The sequence below is a fragment of the Mytilus galloprovincialis genome, chromosome 8 (genome assembly GCF_965363235.1).
Source record: "Mytilus galloprovincialis chromosome 8, xbMytGall1.hap1.1, whole genome shotgun sequence".
Classification (NCBI taxonomy): Eukaryota; Metazoa; Mollusca; class Bivalvia; order Mytilida; family Mytilidae; genus Mytilus; species Mytilus galloprovincialis.
In genome coordinates, this window is record NC_134845.1 from 1,428,783 (window position 1) to 1,446,794 (window position 18,012).

Sequence of the window (18,012 nt, forward strand, 5' to 3'; positions counted from 1 at the left end):
TGTTCAACCAAATTTTGCAATTTTCACAGCTTTCTAAATATTTTACCTTAAGTTTAACTTCATAGAAACTAGGTATATCCTGAATTGTACAGGTGTCACCTTTCTGCATGCCAATTTTCAACATACATTCAAAATCATATAAGAAAGAAGAGAGCTCCCGAAAGGAGGTACCACTAAAAATAACCCCTGGTTTTCTGGAAATCTTAAATTAGTATACCATGGAGCGCATTAATCCTCAATTTTAAATGCAAACTCCTAGAGAGGTAAAATTTGGCTCAAAATGGTTTTAATATTTTTCTCTTTCAACAAAAGTTGCATTTCTGCAAATTTGTCGGTTAGTTTAGGTGAATTATGACATCAAATGCACTATTTTTTGTTCGAGTAGGCCTACTTTCATTACTAAATTTGAGGGAGTAATTGGTGGTATGACACCTAAAGAGACAAAAAAATTGATTAGAAATCTTTTGTTTTGCTTTATTCTTAATCCTTAGTCAATTTGAAGTTAAAAACAGCATGTCTGAGCATAATGCTACTTATATTAAAAATTTCACAGCTCAATTTAAACTGACTGTAATGTATGACTTTGATAGAAAATACTTAAAACTTTTATTTTGGGCTACAGGAACATAAAGTTTCAATATCAAGATCAGTTTTTGCTGATTTTTACTTGCTTGTTCTACTACTTAAAAGACTTTCAACTATTCTTGCAATGCATTTAGTAAAAAATCCAAGGTATTGAAGTGTCAAGGAATATTGACCCCCCTTTTTTTCATCTTGTGTCAGTAAAGTACTAAAAATTGATCAAAAGTGCAGTCATGGTCATTTAACTGTTTTTATTTACATCAGTTAATAAAATTTAAGATATAAAAATTCCATTTGGAATAATAAATGGTATTTTTGTGAGTTTCTGCAGTGTTTACATTAGGCTATGCTATCTGCCAAGTACATAGTATGACGCATTGATATAAGGGGTAAAAATCAAATAATTTCATTAAATCAGCATGACAAAATTTGTTTGGGGGTAGCAAATAACCTATGTTATAATGTTTAACACTACAGAAACAACTCTCTGTGCATTTGTAACAATTTAGGACATTTTTTAATATTTAAGCATATTGTCAGGATGAGAAAAGCTAAAAATAGCACAAACTCAAGTTGTAGGCTCTAAATTTGCAATATGTGACATTTTGCCCCCAAAACGATTGAAATTTGGCTACTTTTACTTCAAATGATCAGATAAGGCCAAAAAAATCAATTGTTTTCTGAATTTGATGTTTCATCGCATTTCGCTTAAAGGTGTCATACCACCAATTAAAAGTCCCTATCTGTTCAACCAAATTTTGCAATTTTCACAGCTTTCTAAATATTTTACCTTAAGTTTAACTTCATAGAAACTAGGTATATCCTGAATTGTACAGGTGTCACCTTTCTGCATGCCAATTTTCAACATACATTCAAAATCATATAAGAAAGAAGAGAGCTCCCGAAAGGAGGTACCACTAAAAATAACCCCTGGTTTTCTGGAAATCTTAAATTAGTATACCATGGAGCGCATTAATCCTCAATTTTAAATGCAAACTCCTAGAGAGGTAAAATTTGGATCAAAATGGTTTTAATATATTTCTCTTTCAACAAAAGTTGCATTTCTGCAAATTTGTCGGTTAGTTTAGGTGAATAATGACATCAAATGCACTATTTTTTGTTCGAGTAGGCCTACTTTCATTACTAAATTTGAGGGAGTAATTGGTGGTATGACACCTAAAGAGACAAAAAAATTGATTAGAAATCTTTTGTTTTGCTTTATTCTTAATCCTTAGTCAATTTGAAGTTAAAAACAGCATGTCTGAGCATAATGCTACTTATATTAAAAATTTCACAGCTCAATTTAAACTGACTGTAATGTATGACTTTGATAGAAAATACTTAAAAATTTAATTTTGGGCTACAGGAACATAAAGTTTCAATATCAAGATCAGTTTTTGCTGATTTTTACTTGCTTGTTCTTCTACTTAAAAGACTTTCAACAATTCTTGCAATGCATTTAGTAAAAAATCCAAGGTATTGAAGTGTCAAGGAATATTGACCCCCCCTTTTTTTCATCTTGTGTCAGTAAAGTACTAAAAATTGATCAAAAGTGCAGTCATGGTCATTTAACTGTTTTTATTTACATCAGTTAATAAAATTTAAGATATAAAAATTCCATTTGGAATAATAAATGGTATTTTTGTGAGTTTCTGCAGTGTTTACATTAGGCTATGCTATCTGCCAAGTACATAGTATGACGCATTGATATAAGGGGTAAAAATCAAATAATTTCATTAAATCTGCATGACAAAATTTGTTTGGGGGTAGCAAATAACCTATGTTATAATGTTTAACACTACAGAAACAACTCTCTGTGCATTTGTAACAATTTAAGACATTTTTTAATATTTAAGCATATTGTCAGGATGAGAAAAGCTAAAAATAGCACAAACTCAAGTTGTAGGCTCTAAATTTGCAATATGTGACATTTTGCCCCCAAAACGATTGAAATTTGGCTACTTTTACTTCAAATGATCAGATAAGGCCAAAAAAATCAATTGTTTTCTGAATTTGATATTTCATCGCATTTCGCTTAAAGGTGTAATACCACCAATTAAAAGTCCCTATCTGTTCAACCAAATTTTGCAATTTTCACAGCTTTCTAAATATTTTACCTTAAGTTTAACTTCATAGAAACTAGGTATATCCTGAATTGTACAGGTGTCACCTTTCTGCATGCCAATTTTCAACATACATTCAAAATCATATAAGAAAGAAGAGAGCTCCCGAAAGGACGTACCACTAAAAATAACCCCTGGTTTTCTGGAAATCTTAAATTAGTATACCATGGAGCGCATTAATCCTCAATTTTAAATGCAAACTCCTAGAGAGGTAAAATTTGGCTCAAAATGGTTTTAATATATTTCTCTTTCAACAAAAGTTGCATTTCTGCAAATTTGTCGGTTAGTTTAGGTGAACAATGACATCAAATGCACTATTTTTTTTCCGAGTAGGCCTACTTTCACATACGTTCTAAATTTGAGGGAGTAATTGGTGGTATGACACCTAAATCAATAAAAGAAACCAAATGAAATTGATATAAATACATTGAAAACATGACAAACCGGAAAAGCTATGGTTAAAAACATACACAAGACAAACATATAAAAACTTGTGGAATGCAAAAGAAGAAAGTCAATTTGAATTTTATCACATTGTAACAAATTATATAATGACCATAAGTTATATACATATCTTATAGCATGTTACATACTAAAAATCTCAATAGGACATCATTAATGTTAAATAAAGTTTGATGTATAAAAGTAAGGAGATGTGATATTATTGCCAATGAGACATTTATTTACCAAAGTTCAAATACAGTGGATGTAAGCAATTATATGCAACCGTACGGCATTAACAACGAAAAACCCACAACAATACCGTAAAGTCAGCCCTAAAAATGGTACAATTCAATTGAGAAAATTAACAGCCTATCTTGTATCAAAACAGTTAACGAAAAAAACAAATTTAACAGAGACGAACAAACGACAACCACTAATCTATAGGCTCTTGACTTTGTGAGATCACCCCTAGTTTTTGGTGGAGTTCGTGTTGTTTATTCTTTAGTTTTCTATGTTGTGTCATGTGTTCTATTGTTTGTCTGTTTGTCTTTTTCATTTTTAACAATGGCGTTGTCAGTTTATTTTAGATTTATGAGTTTGACTGTCCCTTATCTTTCGTCCCTCTTTTTTGGACTGGTCCATACAGAATGAGGCGGGGTTAATCATGTATGTGAACGCACAATCCTGCATATAAAATGATTTCAAAAGGTGATGCATATGAGATCGATACAAAGCAGAAAATCATCAAACAAAACACTGACCGGACGTGGTAGGGTATCTTAACAACAAGAAAAAAAACCATAATGTACAGATCTGAGAGTACTCGTAGTTATTGATAGCTATTTCAAAGCAACAATAAATACAAAAAATCATGAATTCAAGATAAAAATTATTTTATATTTCCACTGCCAAATATTTCTCGCTGTCGATAATGAATACAAAATATAACGTAGACTTTAACTTTAAAACAAGCAGCGAGAGCGACTAAATATCCTCTCTCAAATAATAATTTATATGTAGGACTTAAATCTATGGCGCGTTCCAAATCTATGGCAGATTCCTAATCTATGGCAAATGTGACGTTACAAATCCCTAACAACTCAAATCTATGCCAGATTTTTGTTTACTCCAAATCTATGGCAGATCTTTGGGAAAGAGTACCGTATAGTGTCACAATTGAATATAACGCCACATTACATCTTCGCCACCGCTAACGATGGTGGAACCAAAAGATTTGAAAACCATTCAAGATGAAGATATTTCTCTGAGAACAATTGCGAGTTAATTAAAGGAAGATGTGACCTATTATCCCGAAGATGGACCAAATGTGTTGTATACTGGCCGAATCCCGCGATGAATTATGGCGCCGCTTTTTCTGTACCAAATGTTTTAGAAAAAGGATATTTAGGGGCCCTTTTCGGTGTGAGCCAAAGCTCAATGTTGAAGGCCGTACATTGACCTATACCGGTTTACTTTTATAAATCGTAACTTGAATGGAGAGTTGTCTCATTGGGACTCATACCACATCTTCCTATATCTAGTTAGCATTAGTTTACGGTCTACGGCTGGTAAAGTTTATAAAATGATATATAATATTAAGAGATACAAATTTGATATCGCTTAAATAAATATTATTTGAAAATTCAAACTGTTTATTTTTATTTGTTACTTTTTTTTACTTTTTTTTTTTTTTTTTATAAAAAGCGGCCTTCTTGCTTGTTAAAGGTCTTATTAGTTGGTTTAATGAATTGGTTAAACAGGTACAATGCACAGATTAAAAATGTTATCTTTTTACAGAGCACATAATTTTAATCTTGACTGAGTCTGTATTAAGGCATAATCTCGCTTCTCGTTGTTTTATATTTTTTATTAGATTAGACCGTTGGTTTTCCCGTTTGAATGGTTTTACACTAGTAATTTTGGGGCCCTTTATAGCTTGTTGTTCGATGTGAGCCAAGTCTCCGTGTTGAAGGCCGTACATTGACCTATAATAGTTTACCTTTTTTAAATTTTTGTTTGGATGGAGAGTTGTCTCATTAGCACTCACACCACATCTTCCTATATCTATATATGAATTTATCATTTATGATTCTTTTTTTGGTTGACCATTATGGAATGTATATTTCACAAATTTTTATGCTCCCGTTGTCGTATTTTTCCTCTTGCTTAAGACAAGTCATTGGTCGAAAATGTACTGCATTGTTTTCCATTTCAACAAAACTTGCCATAGATTTGGAAACAACATAAATCCGCCATAGATTAAGAATTTACAAAACTTGCAATATATTTGGGATGGCATGACGTCACATTTATCATAGATTAGGAATCTGCCATAGATTTTGCTTTAAAAGATAAAAACACAACAACAGACTGAATGTTAACTACTTTACTTTATGTTTCACTTTAAAATCCTCAAGTTATGGTAGCTCCAAATTATCCTTTTATTTGAAAATCAACTAATTACATTAATTGCCCTGGGTGTCTGATGTTAGATTGATTTGAAACTCAATAGATCGTTGTTATTTTATTTTTCTGCTTTGGCAGTTAAAAAAGGTTATTTTTGTTGCTTGCCTTTAAATCAAGTGTACTGTTATAAGTCCTAAAAGTCACATGGAACCAGTGACTAATGAAAAAAAATATTTATCAAATTCTTGAACTAATGCATGTATATACTAACCTTAGTCTTTTGTGCACGATTTTATAATTTTTTCTCTCTGTCAGTACACAAATTTTATAATGACACTATCCATTTTGCATAATTGTTTTTTACATTTGAAGTTTCATATGACTTTAATTAATTCCTAACAAGATGAGCATAACTTTTTTCGATTTCGGTTGATCGAATGTTTTAAAGTCAGATTAAATAGACATTATTAAATATGACAATAACTATCTGATGTATTTATCTATTATGTTTCTATTTTGATACAAGTCTGAAAATATTGATCACTTGCAATAGATATTTACAAATAACATTTAGTGTTTCTCGTTTCTAGTTTTTCATATAGATTAGACCGTTGGTTGTCCAGTTTAAATGGTTTTACACTTGACACATTTCAGCTTGCTGTTTGGTGTGGAGCCAACTTGAAGGCTCCGTGTTGACGGCCTTGCTTTGAAGTATAGTCGTTAACTTTTTATACATTGTGACTTTGGTGGAGAGTTGTCTAATTGAAACTCATACTAAATCTTCTCATTTATAAGTAATATTGTTTTTCTTCTAAAATGCTTGCCGTCTTATAGCTGATTTAGTTGAGATACAGTTTCATTCTTTAAGAAAAAAGTCTTTTCCATACAAAATGTATATAGCAGTTACTAAACCCGAACTGGAAAAAAAATCTGGATATCTTTAGCAGATTATTATTCTATTTGTGTGGATAATGAAAAACACCGGAAAGGGGTAAATATTTGCAAGTGTTGTTTTCTATAGAATTTTGTTTAGTCAGCAGATGTCGCATTCATCGGAAATTTGATGGAAAGTGTACATTAATTGATTGAAAAAATATATAAAATTAAATAAATATCCCTAAAAAAACAATATTTATGTATATTATGAATGAAAGTGATCCTCTATCATGATTATTTCGTTTTGGTTTGTAGTTTTTGTGTTAATTTTAAGAAGAAAACAAAACCTCAGCGATAGACTAAGTTATGATAGTGTCGATTCTCAAAAATGAAACAATGATTTAGGTTGCATTTCTGTAAATATTGACAATGCAATTTCCCATAGGAACTCCTTTTACGGCTAAAACTGTACCACTTTTACTATGAAGTTTAAAAAAAAATCTTATCCTAGAATTGAAAGTTCATATGCACCACACTTGTTTTTAAAGGTCAAAATATAGGGCTGTGCGGCATATTTTCAACGTTTATACATGTTATATGCACTGAACTTCTCAGAGTTTAAACTGACACTAATTTTCTTAACTACCCCTACCTCGAAGGTTGCCACAGATTTCAATGTAAACAATTGGCACATGTTTATTTCCTGGTAATATTCCTAAGTTATGTCTCTGTGAGATGGAACATAGAGAGCATAACTGGGAACCAGTATGTAAAAAAAAATAATTTTCTATGAATATTCAAGATCTCCCATAAAGAGGCGTGTTTTAAGAAACAGCTGTATTTTACAAAGTGCAACCTTAAACATGTATAATCATCTGACACCTAAAGCTAGCGAACAATAAATCAGCGAACAATAAGATGCATCAAACTAGCGAACAGTAAGCCGGCGAACAATAAGAAAACGCGCCAACATAATCATGCCTAAAGTCCTAAGATTTGTTTTTATAAAGGTACAAAGTTGAGGTAGGTTGACACTAATGACCCGTTTTTGCAATTCATGAAAAAGTCCCTACGGCAAGCTTTTGTCAACACTAGATACAAATGATAGGCAAGTTGAACGGTCAAAGGTTTCCTGGACCCAAAGAACTAGGAGTGTAAAACACGGAACATTTGTAAGTAATGTCCAAAGTTTGGGCAGGGAGAACCTTCCATCTCCCAACTTCTATTCCTACAAAAGTCCATACGGCAAATATTGTGTCTCCACTAGGAACAAATGATAGGTTATTGCTTACGGAAGGTTGCCTAAACCGAATGACACAGGTGGGTCAAGTCACGGAATACTTTTACGTAAAGTAAAAAGTTGGGGTAATGTAACTTTAGCACCACCCAACTTTAATTCATACAAAAGTCCGTACGACAAAACTTTTATACACACTAGGAACAAATGATAGGCAATTGACTATGGTAGCCTTGATCCAGAGACCCAGAATGGGGGAGTTACGAAACTGTTTTAATTGAGGTTAAAAATTTGGGTAGGTAAACACTTCCACCTCCAAACTTTAATTCATAAAAAAGTCTCTATGGCAAAGCTGTTCTCTCGACTAGGGAAAAATGATAAGCAATTAACTGTGGTTGCGTTGTCCTAATGACACAAGTTTGTAAAGTCACGGAACTTTTTTAATAAAGATCCAAAATTGAGGTAGGGGGAGATTACCATAACCCAATTTTAATTCATACAAAAGTCTCTACGACAAAGCTTTTGTCCCCACTAGGAACATGTCTAATGATACCTGAAGCCAAAGACCCAGTTGGGTAAAGTTGGGTAGAGACCCAGATAGGTAAATGAAACTGTTTTAATTGAGGTCCAAAACTGTGGTAGGGTGACACTACCACCTCCCAATTCATACAAAAGTATATATGGCAAAGTTGTTTTCTCAACTAGGTAAAAATGATAGGCAATTCCAAAAGGTTCCCGTGACATAAAGACAAAAATGAATAAAGTGAAGGGAGTTTTTTTAATTGAGGTCCAAAATTGGAATAGATTGACCCTAAAACCTCCCAACTCTAATTTATACAAAAGTCCCTACGACAAAGCTTTTGTCTCCACTAGGTAAAAATGATAGGCAATTGACTAGGGTTGCCTTGACCCAGAGACCCAGAAGGGTGAAGCTTCGAAACGGTTTTAATTTAGGTTAAACATTTTAATTCATACAGAAGTCTCTATGGCAAAGCTGTTGTCTCCACAAGGTAAAAATGATAGGCAATCGCATTAGAGTGTCTGGACCCAAGAACACAGGTGGGTAAAGGTACGGATTTTTTTTAATTCAGGTCCAAAGTTCGGGTAGTGTGACCCTATAACCTCCAAACTTTAATTCATACAAAAGTCCCGACGGCAAAGCTTTGATAGGAAATTGCCTCAGCTTGCCTGGTCCCAAAGACTTTTTAATGAATTAATCCACTATTTCAGTATTCTTGCTATTTTATTTGTACCGGACCTGAAATGAATGACCACAGATTGTTCTTAAAAAAAACGTAGTTGTTATGGCATTACTATGTGTCCAGAGTGAATAGTTTTCCAACATGTCTAATCTCCATCTTAATGTATATTTCTTTCAGTACCTTTCTTTCCGTATAATTTGCACAATTTGAAAAAGGAAGCCAATGTTCACTCTTTACTTATTTCTACATCTATCTAGAAAGATTGTAAAAAATATTACAACTCACAAATGAAAAGAGTAATATTTGTATGTTAACTCTTCAAAATCACAAAAAATAAAAAAAAATAAAAATAAACGAAAGCCTATTTTTTCTATGTCTGTTGGTTAATATGTAAGTTTAGAAAAAGTGAACAGGCTCCGTGTTGAGGACTGTTTTTTTTTTTACCTTCAATGGCTTTTACAAATTATGACTTGGGTGTAGAGTTGTCTCATTGGCGCTCATATCACTTTTTCTTTTAATTATTGATTAAGATAACATATGGGGAATGTATAGAAAAAAGTAAAATCACAAAAATACTGAACTCGGCACAGATGAATGTATAGTTTGATTTTTCACTTAAGCTTGAATATTGGGATACGTTTTAGTTTGGATCCCTCTAGATCGTTCTGTTTTAATGCTTATTTTCTTCAAGAAAACATTATATATTTGTTTTTTACTCTTCTTTTTCTTGTAATCGTTCAATTATAAATAATGTCCAGAGACCACACGTTTTTGACTTTGTCATTGACACATCAGTTGGCATGAATGTTTACACATATTCCAATTTCATGGTTAATTTCTGTATCATTTGGTCTCTTCCTTTTTTTTTTTAAATAGTACACAATTAAGACTCAACATAAAAAAAAAACAAAAAAAAAACTAAAGACTCAGCAACACGAACCCCAACAATACCTGGGAGAGATTTCATGTGCTCCGGAAGGGTATACAGATCCTGCTTCTCATGTGGCACCCAATGTATTGCTCATGTTATTACGAGACCTGGTAAATAGTATAATGGTGAAAAGGGAATAGAATTGTAGTAACGACATTAGGAACATATCCGATATCATCTGTTAAACGGACACTTCGTAACGCAAACTAACCCGTAATGGCGACCGTAAATTTTACAAAGTAACGATTTCAACTTCATTATTTGGAACTCGTGGTTTCATAGCAAAAAGCAAAGTTAGAAGATATTGATATTTTATATTCTTTCTTCATAAAAATTTCATGTATGAAGTCAGCCCCATAAGAATAAAGGAACAATTCGACAAGAAAAGGGCACAGTTGGTTCCCATTTGAATGAGGATTATTTGTTGAAAAAATGTCATCCAAACGTAACAAATATGTTCTCAATCAAGAAATCTAGCAGCTTGATAATGTCAGTGTCAGAGAAATTTTTGTTTGATTCAGAAGGATTTTTTACAAAGTAGGATTTATTCCTCCCCAATAAAAGATACTTGTATTTACGTAGGCCATTTCCTTTTATGAAACAAAGTAATACCGACTCCTTCAATTTGTCTTTTTGGATGGAATGGAGAATACGTGTAAAGAGTAAAAAAGTTAATACTATTGTAAGATTAGACAGTCTTTGATTGTATGTACTCTAAAAGATATTTTGATTTTTGTAACTACCCACATCTCATTCACGCAACCCTTAGAAAAGGCAGTTTCACAATAACTTTGAAGCCCAGCTTTGATAACATTGAGATAAATAATTTAGAAGAGGTTTCGTGGAGCAACTGAATGACCCTTTAAAATACCGTTGTTTGTAAATGAATTGTCAACACCTAATTCGTTTCTCAAGCAGTTAATGTAATACGTTTTACACACAAAAACGATGTTGTTTAAGGCTTTATCTGCGGGGACAACAACGTTATTATATTAGTCATGAAGGTAGGACAAGTGTTTTGCAATATTTTGGTATTAAAATTGATGTAAATGATGTGTCAAGCTGGATTATATATGAATGGGGAACTAGGACATGTGCAATCAAGAGATTTAGACTTGAGGTCGCCAATATTTAGATCCTGCAAAAAGTGTTTCTAATTGAAATGTTAAAAAAAGAAAGTATTTTCAATTGAACTAATTTATGATAAAGGATATTGGCCAAGTTGTCGGCATCGAGAACTTTGTCGACAAATGAAAGTTTAACAAAGGAAGTTTTCAAAAAAAAGGTCTGAAAAGGGAGTGACTTGCAATATCCATAATGATAAATAAAGGCAACAGTAGTATACCGCTGTTCAAAACTCATAAATCCATGGACAAAAAACAAAATCGGGGTAACAAACTAAAACCGAGGGAAACGCATTAAATATAAGAGGAGAACAACGACATAACACTAAAATGTAACACAGATAGACAAAATCCCATGAGAATAACAAATATAACATATATATATAACATCAAAACCAAAAACATGAATTTGGGATTGACAAGTACCGTGACACGTCTTATCGCAATGTGAATTTACACTCAAAAATAAGAGAAAACAAACGACACAACGTACCTGATAACTGTACCTTTGTATTGGTTTAAATGCAGGTTTGTAACTGTGGTTTTAAAACACAAATTGAATAAAGACTGAAGTTTTGAAAGGGGTAATAAAGGAAGCCTCGTGCGAATAGGATGAATACCTAACGGCAGTTTGAAGATTTATAAAATGCATCATCAGACTGCGTGCAATATTGAACCATCACCCAAATGTTACCAAAAATACCCAACTCCGAGAACAGTTCTTACCGGAAAATCCGTTATCAAATGCAAAATGAAAGACATTTAAATAATGAACAATAACTATGACATTTCCTGAGAGTTCAACTTTATAAAAGTTTCGGAAAGTTCTTACCTGGAACAGGTTTAACCAGTTTTACTCTGTAACATATTTTGACAGTTCTAGCATAACACGGATACTGACAGACTTTAGAATATATTTGACTTATTTTATCCAGAGCAGTTCTAGAACATGTTAACCAGTTAATATGCCACTGATGAGTCACATTTCGACAAAACCTGATGTCTTATAATTGATTTAACGTATTCTCTACCAGTCGTATTCTTTGCATTACTGTAACTTGTTATATAATATTAACTTTATCGAATAAATATAAGAAACATATGGGAGTACGATTTATAAGAACTGTGGTCGATTTGTGTCACTCTACAAACTATCTTAACGTTTTTGTTAAGGTGCAGTATAGTATATCCCCATAGATGTTGATGCGACACTACAAATAAATGCACACAAGAAACGTGTATCGTTATTTGTTCCACCAGTGACCAATACTAAATGATAAACATGGTAGAAACTAGTTTACCTGCAATTATACAGATACACACTATCTTTACTGCTAAAGTTGTTCTTAAAGTCTTTATCTGCGGTTGGAACTGTTCAGTACCTATAAAAAACATGCTATGTAGATTAACTAAGGACGTAAAACGTACGTTGGTTCGGATCCGTCATACAGACAGATTCACACAAAACTCGTCCGTATTATCTATGGCTATATTTTGTTTCTTTAATGAATTTTTAAAAATAAGATATCAAACAGCTTAGTATAACAACTATGTATAAACAACTAACAATATATATAAATTCTACTAATTATTTGCTTTCTTTTTTTTTTCATTTAAAAAAAAATTAGAGAGACATGACTATTTTATGTGTGTTTTCTCTTCCTCAATACATAAATTCTAACGTATCATAAAAGATGACTTTTGACTATGGTCTTTGTTAATCACAAAGTATTTATTTACTTAATGTTAAATTAATTTATTTAATGTTATATATTCATTTTTTTCAGACTACCTTAAAATTAATATTAAAATTTGAGCGCATCGCAAATGGCGATGTCTCAATTACATTGAAACTGTGGTAGTCTGTTAAAACATATATTCAATTATATTTAAATGTTAAGATTTTAAACATTCTTGAAATGCCGAAACAGTTGAACAGTTACAATATCTTACCATTTGGCAAAGTGTCTATATCAGATCCACTTGTTCGCCTGAAATTCAATACGGATGTATAGCAGCTTTATCAATACGATTACTTGTACGTCACCAAAGGTGTTGTAGAGATTCTACCACCACCAAGGTATTTAATAAAACCTGAAAACTTGAGAACTTGGCCACTTCCATGCATGCATGGAAGAATGCTACTAATGTTAACTTAGTCCATGCTTGCATGTACTTAGATATAGGAAGATGTGGTGTGAGTGCCAATGAGACAACTATCCATCCAAATAACAATTTTAAAAAAAAGTAAACCATTATAGGTCAATGTACGGCCTTCAACACGGAGCCTTGGCTCACACCTAACAACAAGCTAGAAAGGGCCCCAACATTACTAGTGTAAAACCATTCAAACGGGAAAACCAACGGTCTAATCTATATAAAAAAAAAAACGAGAAACGAAAAACACGTCTATATTACATAAACAAACTTAGTCTGTTTAAGACATTGAATAATTTCAAATGCCTATGTAAAATAAGTTTAGCTCTTGCATGCATGTACTAAGTTAACGTTAGTTGCCTTCGTCCATGCATGCATGGACTAAGCTTAGTTCTCAAGATTTCATTATTACATAATATGAAAAAGTTTAATCATACTATTAAATATTTGCAATTTATTTCTTAAGGTAAGTGTCTTTAAATCATAATAAATATGTTGAATATGATAAAATCAACTAAAAGGGGAAAAATGATAGTAACATCAACTTAAAAAATAATATAACTTACATCACGAAATTAAGTAGTAAGAAGTAATGTGAGTTTTCTAAACTTGATGTTGATTTTCAGTTTATTTAATACCGTCTTCACATTGATGTTAAAGTATTACAGTATTTGCGCATTCAGTTTACATCGAAATAAAGTGAGGCTCTTAAGTTGACAGAAATCAATTTACAAATTATCGATGTTTATAATGTTACTTACGTATGAATAACAGGATTGCAGTTAAAACTTTTCTCTGTTGAATTCAAATTCCTACATTCGTAATCTGAAAAATATCATAAAGAATGAATCTAATCAGTATTTCAAGTACTTGTGAGATACAGTCCATCTTCTTGTACACAAGTGTTGAACAGTTTACTATTCTGTCACACGCATAAATGTAACCTATATTATACAGTTAACCACAAAATAGACTTCGCGTAACATGTAGTCTTCAGAAAAATCTAAACATTAATACGACTGCTTACAATGTTAACGATGTTGAGACAATATGTTGCTAACATTTTTAATACCGTGATGTCAACAATATTGGTTATAGGTACAATACCACCAAATCATAGTACGTAACATCGACTTGCATAACAAAATAAATCGGAAAAATACTCCCTTGAATTTGACAGTTGTTGGTAATTGATCCTACATTTCATTTCAGTAAAACATTACTGGGTCATTAATATGGAGTGTTGAAGGCTGTACAGTTGTCTATATATGATTGCTTACATCCACTGCATTTACACTCTGGTGGATAGTTGTCTCATTGACAATCACACCACATCTAACTTTATTTCAACTGCTATGTTGCGTTTTGAATACTGCAACATTGTTTATTTAGTACGCATATCCCGGAGCTATCTTTTCGGAAGCCCGAGCAAAAGCTCTTGTTCCGCGATAGAAAATTTAATTACAAACTCAAAAAGACATATAAAAAAGCTCGAATTTCAACTCGAAATCTTTATTAATGAAAATGAGACTTAAATTCGAAACTCTACCTCAAGAAGTAACTCAAATTCAAAGTTTTTACTAGAACTCTGACTTTAAATGTAACTCATACTAGAAGTCCAACTCGAAACTCAATGCTAACTAGAATTTTAATTATAAGTATGACTTGAATTCGAAAACTAACTCAAAGTTTAACTCAAACGTTAACCCGAACTTTAATCTGAATACTAATTAGATGGATGGCCAAAACGAATTCAAGGCACATACAATATGGAAATTTATCTAAAAATAGAGGTTTGTCCGAATTGGTTACGTGGTTTTACCTCATCAAGTAATGAGATAACCATATCAAAGAATGACCGGACCACATCAAAGAATGACAGGACCACATCAAAGAATGACAAGACCACATCAAATAATGAAACAAACACTTCAAGTAGTGTAAAATGGTAAAATTTTGAAACATCTTAACGTTATGTTAAAACCAGATAAAGAATAGAAAAGTCATCATTACGAAATAACAAAATCACATCATGTAATGAAACAACTATATTACGTTAAGTTACATACACATCAAGTAATGTTAAAACCACATTGGCTAATGACACAACCATATTAAATAATGATGAAACCTCATCGAGTAATGACAAAACCATATTGAGTAATGACAAAACTATATCATTCAATACGAAACCATATCGTGTAATATCGAAATATCATTAAGTAATGACTATTCCATATTGAGTTATATTAAAACATCATTACGTAATGTCAAAACCATATCAAATAAAGACAAACTACTATCAAGTAATGATAAAACAACATAAAGTAATATCAGAGTTCCACATAAGATAGCTGTGGCGTTCCATACATTAACATATATCTTTGGTATTTCAAAGAACCATTTTTTTTTTGGGGGGGGGGGGGGGGGGGTTTATAGAATATTTTTGAAAGTTGAGGTTACTTGATTTCTAAAGCTTGTATACATGTTAACAAAAGTGGAAAACTTGATTTGTAAATCTCCAGTGATAGTTATTTCCGTATATGCAATGAAATGTTATGTGAATTGTTTTTTATTGTAGTGGACAGGATAAAACATTACTCATGGCAAGTAATTTTTTATTTGAAACTAAGGTAAATTCTGCACAAATTTTTAAAAAGTGCAAATTTAACAACGACTAATGCGGAAAATCAACGGTTGTACTAGAGATGACCAGGATATTAACGAACGAACCATTCTCGACGAACGAACGTATTAGGAGCGGTAATTGTATGTTTACAAGCGTACTGAAAACCAAAAGATGATGTTATGTAATGGTTAATATGTTTGAATTGTTTTCGGATGCAATCACGATAATAGAGACAAATGCATAAAATATACCAATTTTAAATGGTTTTCATGATTTATCGATAAAAGACGTATATACAATATTAGGTCAATGTCAGAAAGATATCAACTTATTTGTATGAGATTAAGAAACTGGGGAAGGGCGAGGTTCTACCGAGCCCGTCCCCTAGTTTTGCGCCCAGTACAAAAAAGATGTTAATTTTCTGACATTGACCTTAATATATTATTTTTATACTTCAACTTATAAAATAAATTCATAGCTATTTAAATTGTAACACAAATTTTTTTCATCCCTTAATGAACCCCTGCTTGAAAAAAGTGTTGCATGATGCAATTGACAGTGCATAAAATACAGCCGTGTTACTATATTTGGGAAATAAACACAACTAGTTGCAGTATAAAAAAGTGTTACGTATGTTATGATATCATATAGTTATTTATTATTGTTGAACGCATGATGAAATGTACATCGCGCACAGGAGTATTCGAGTGCACCGACAACTTTTCCTATACTCATACAGATATATATGCATAATTTGTTAAAAGGAGGAAGTGGGGGGGGGGGGCTTGTATGTTAGATGTTGTCCTGTATTTTATTAAGTGTAATCTCTGTCCTTTTTTCACTCTATTTGGTCCTGCCTTTTTCTATAAGGTTGCATTTCCGTAAATATTGACAATGCAATTTCCCATAGGAACTCCTTGTACGGCTAAAACTGTACCGCTTTTACTATGAAGTTTTGAAAAAAAATTATCCTAGAATTGAAAGTTTATATGCACTACAATTTTTTTCAAAGGTCAAAATATAGGGTTGTGCGGCATATTTTCAACGTTTATATGCCCTGAACTCTTCCGAGTTTAAACTGACAATAATTTTCTAAATTACCCCTACCTTGAACGAAGGGTTACCACACATTTCAATGTAAACAATATGCACATAGATATAGAAAGATGTGGTGTGAGTGCCAATGACACAACTGTCCATCCAAATAACAATTTAAAACATGTATATTTACTGGTAACATTCCAAAGTTATTTATCTCTGTGAGATGGAACACCGAGAGAATAAATGGGAACCGGTATGTAAACAAAATTAATTGTCTATGAATATTCTAAATCTCCCCAAAAGAGGCGTGTTTTGAGAAACAGCTGTATTTAAAAAGTGCAAACTATAAGTTTGTCCTGACCTTTTTTTACATAAATTGACATCCGCCTTTTTATACTCCACACTCATGTCCTGCCTTTTTCAAATTTAATCCTAGCCTCCCCCTAAAAAATCATGTGGTAGTCTTTTACCTTTACCTGTTAACTTCTGACAAAGCAATCTGTTTAGTGTTAAACTGGTTCATCAAATTACATACAAGGCTTACTGGGTCCATTAACAATGCAAAAAAAGACATTGAAGATCACTTTCAAACCTCACAACAAAGGAGTAGATTCAGTAAAACCCCTTTTTGGCCCCAAAAATATATCAGTTTTACAAAATTGTGAAAATGTAATCTTTTAGCTATTTATTGGAAAGTAGAATGTTCCTGCTACACAAATATTTACTGTTATTGACAATACAATGCACATTATTCGGGTACTACTATCATTAAGTCATGCTAAATAACTGAAATCTTCAAAATTTTAGCATTTATTTAAATTTAGACGGTTTCCGTCTTAAATGAATATGGCTGCATGCTTGTTTATTCACAATATTATAATTTAAGTTGTATTTGATGATAATACATAACATATATAAAGGTTGAGGATGAACACGGATGCGTTCACTTTCATTTTTCCATGTTTTTACAAATTACCTATCACTACTTCGTTTGTTTCGCTTAACTACTAGTGCTACCAACCCTGTTACAATTTCTTAGTTCACTATTCATGCTTGGAACAACATTTTATTGCAAAACAATATACATATATCTTAATTACTTTTTAAGTAACTGGTCTTTACTTTGGAGTTTCGGCGAGAAAACAATGTGTTTCGGTTCTTTCCAATTATTAGCCTTTCAATTCCATAGGTCATCTTTTTGGACGTTTGAAATGTGGAAGGATTTCGATTAGTAATACACCCATTGATTTAGTGTAGAAA

General features: G+C 32.2%; 1 protein-coding gene across 1 annotated transcript in view; it reads right to left on the minus strand.

Annotated features, from left to right (window-relative positions):
• Positions 1 to 18,012, minus strand: part of LOC143042935 (uncharacterized) — a 74,541-nt gene that overhangs the window by 42,335 nt on the left and 14,194 nt on the right. Inside the window, exons 5-7 of the mRNA XM_076215440.1 lie at positions 13,844 to 13,907; positions 12,879 to 12,916; positions 12,227 to 12,307 (exon numbers count right to left, since the gene is read on the minus strand). Coding sequence (XP_076071555.1) covers positions 12,227 to 12,307; positions 12,879 to 12,916; positions 13,844 to 13,907 — 183 coding nt within the window. The remainder of the gene's footprint in view (positions 1 to 12,226; positions 12,308 to 12,878; positions 12,917 to 13,843; positions 13,908 to 18,012) is intronic.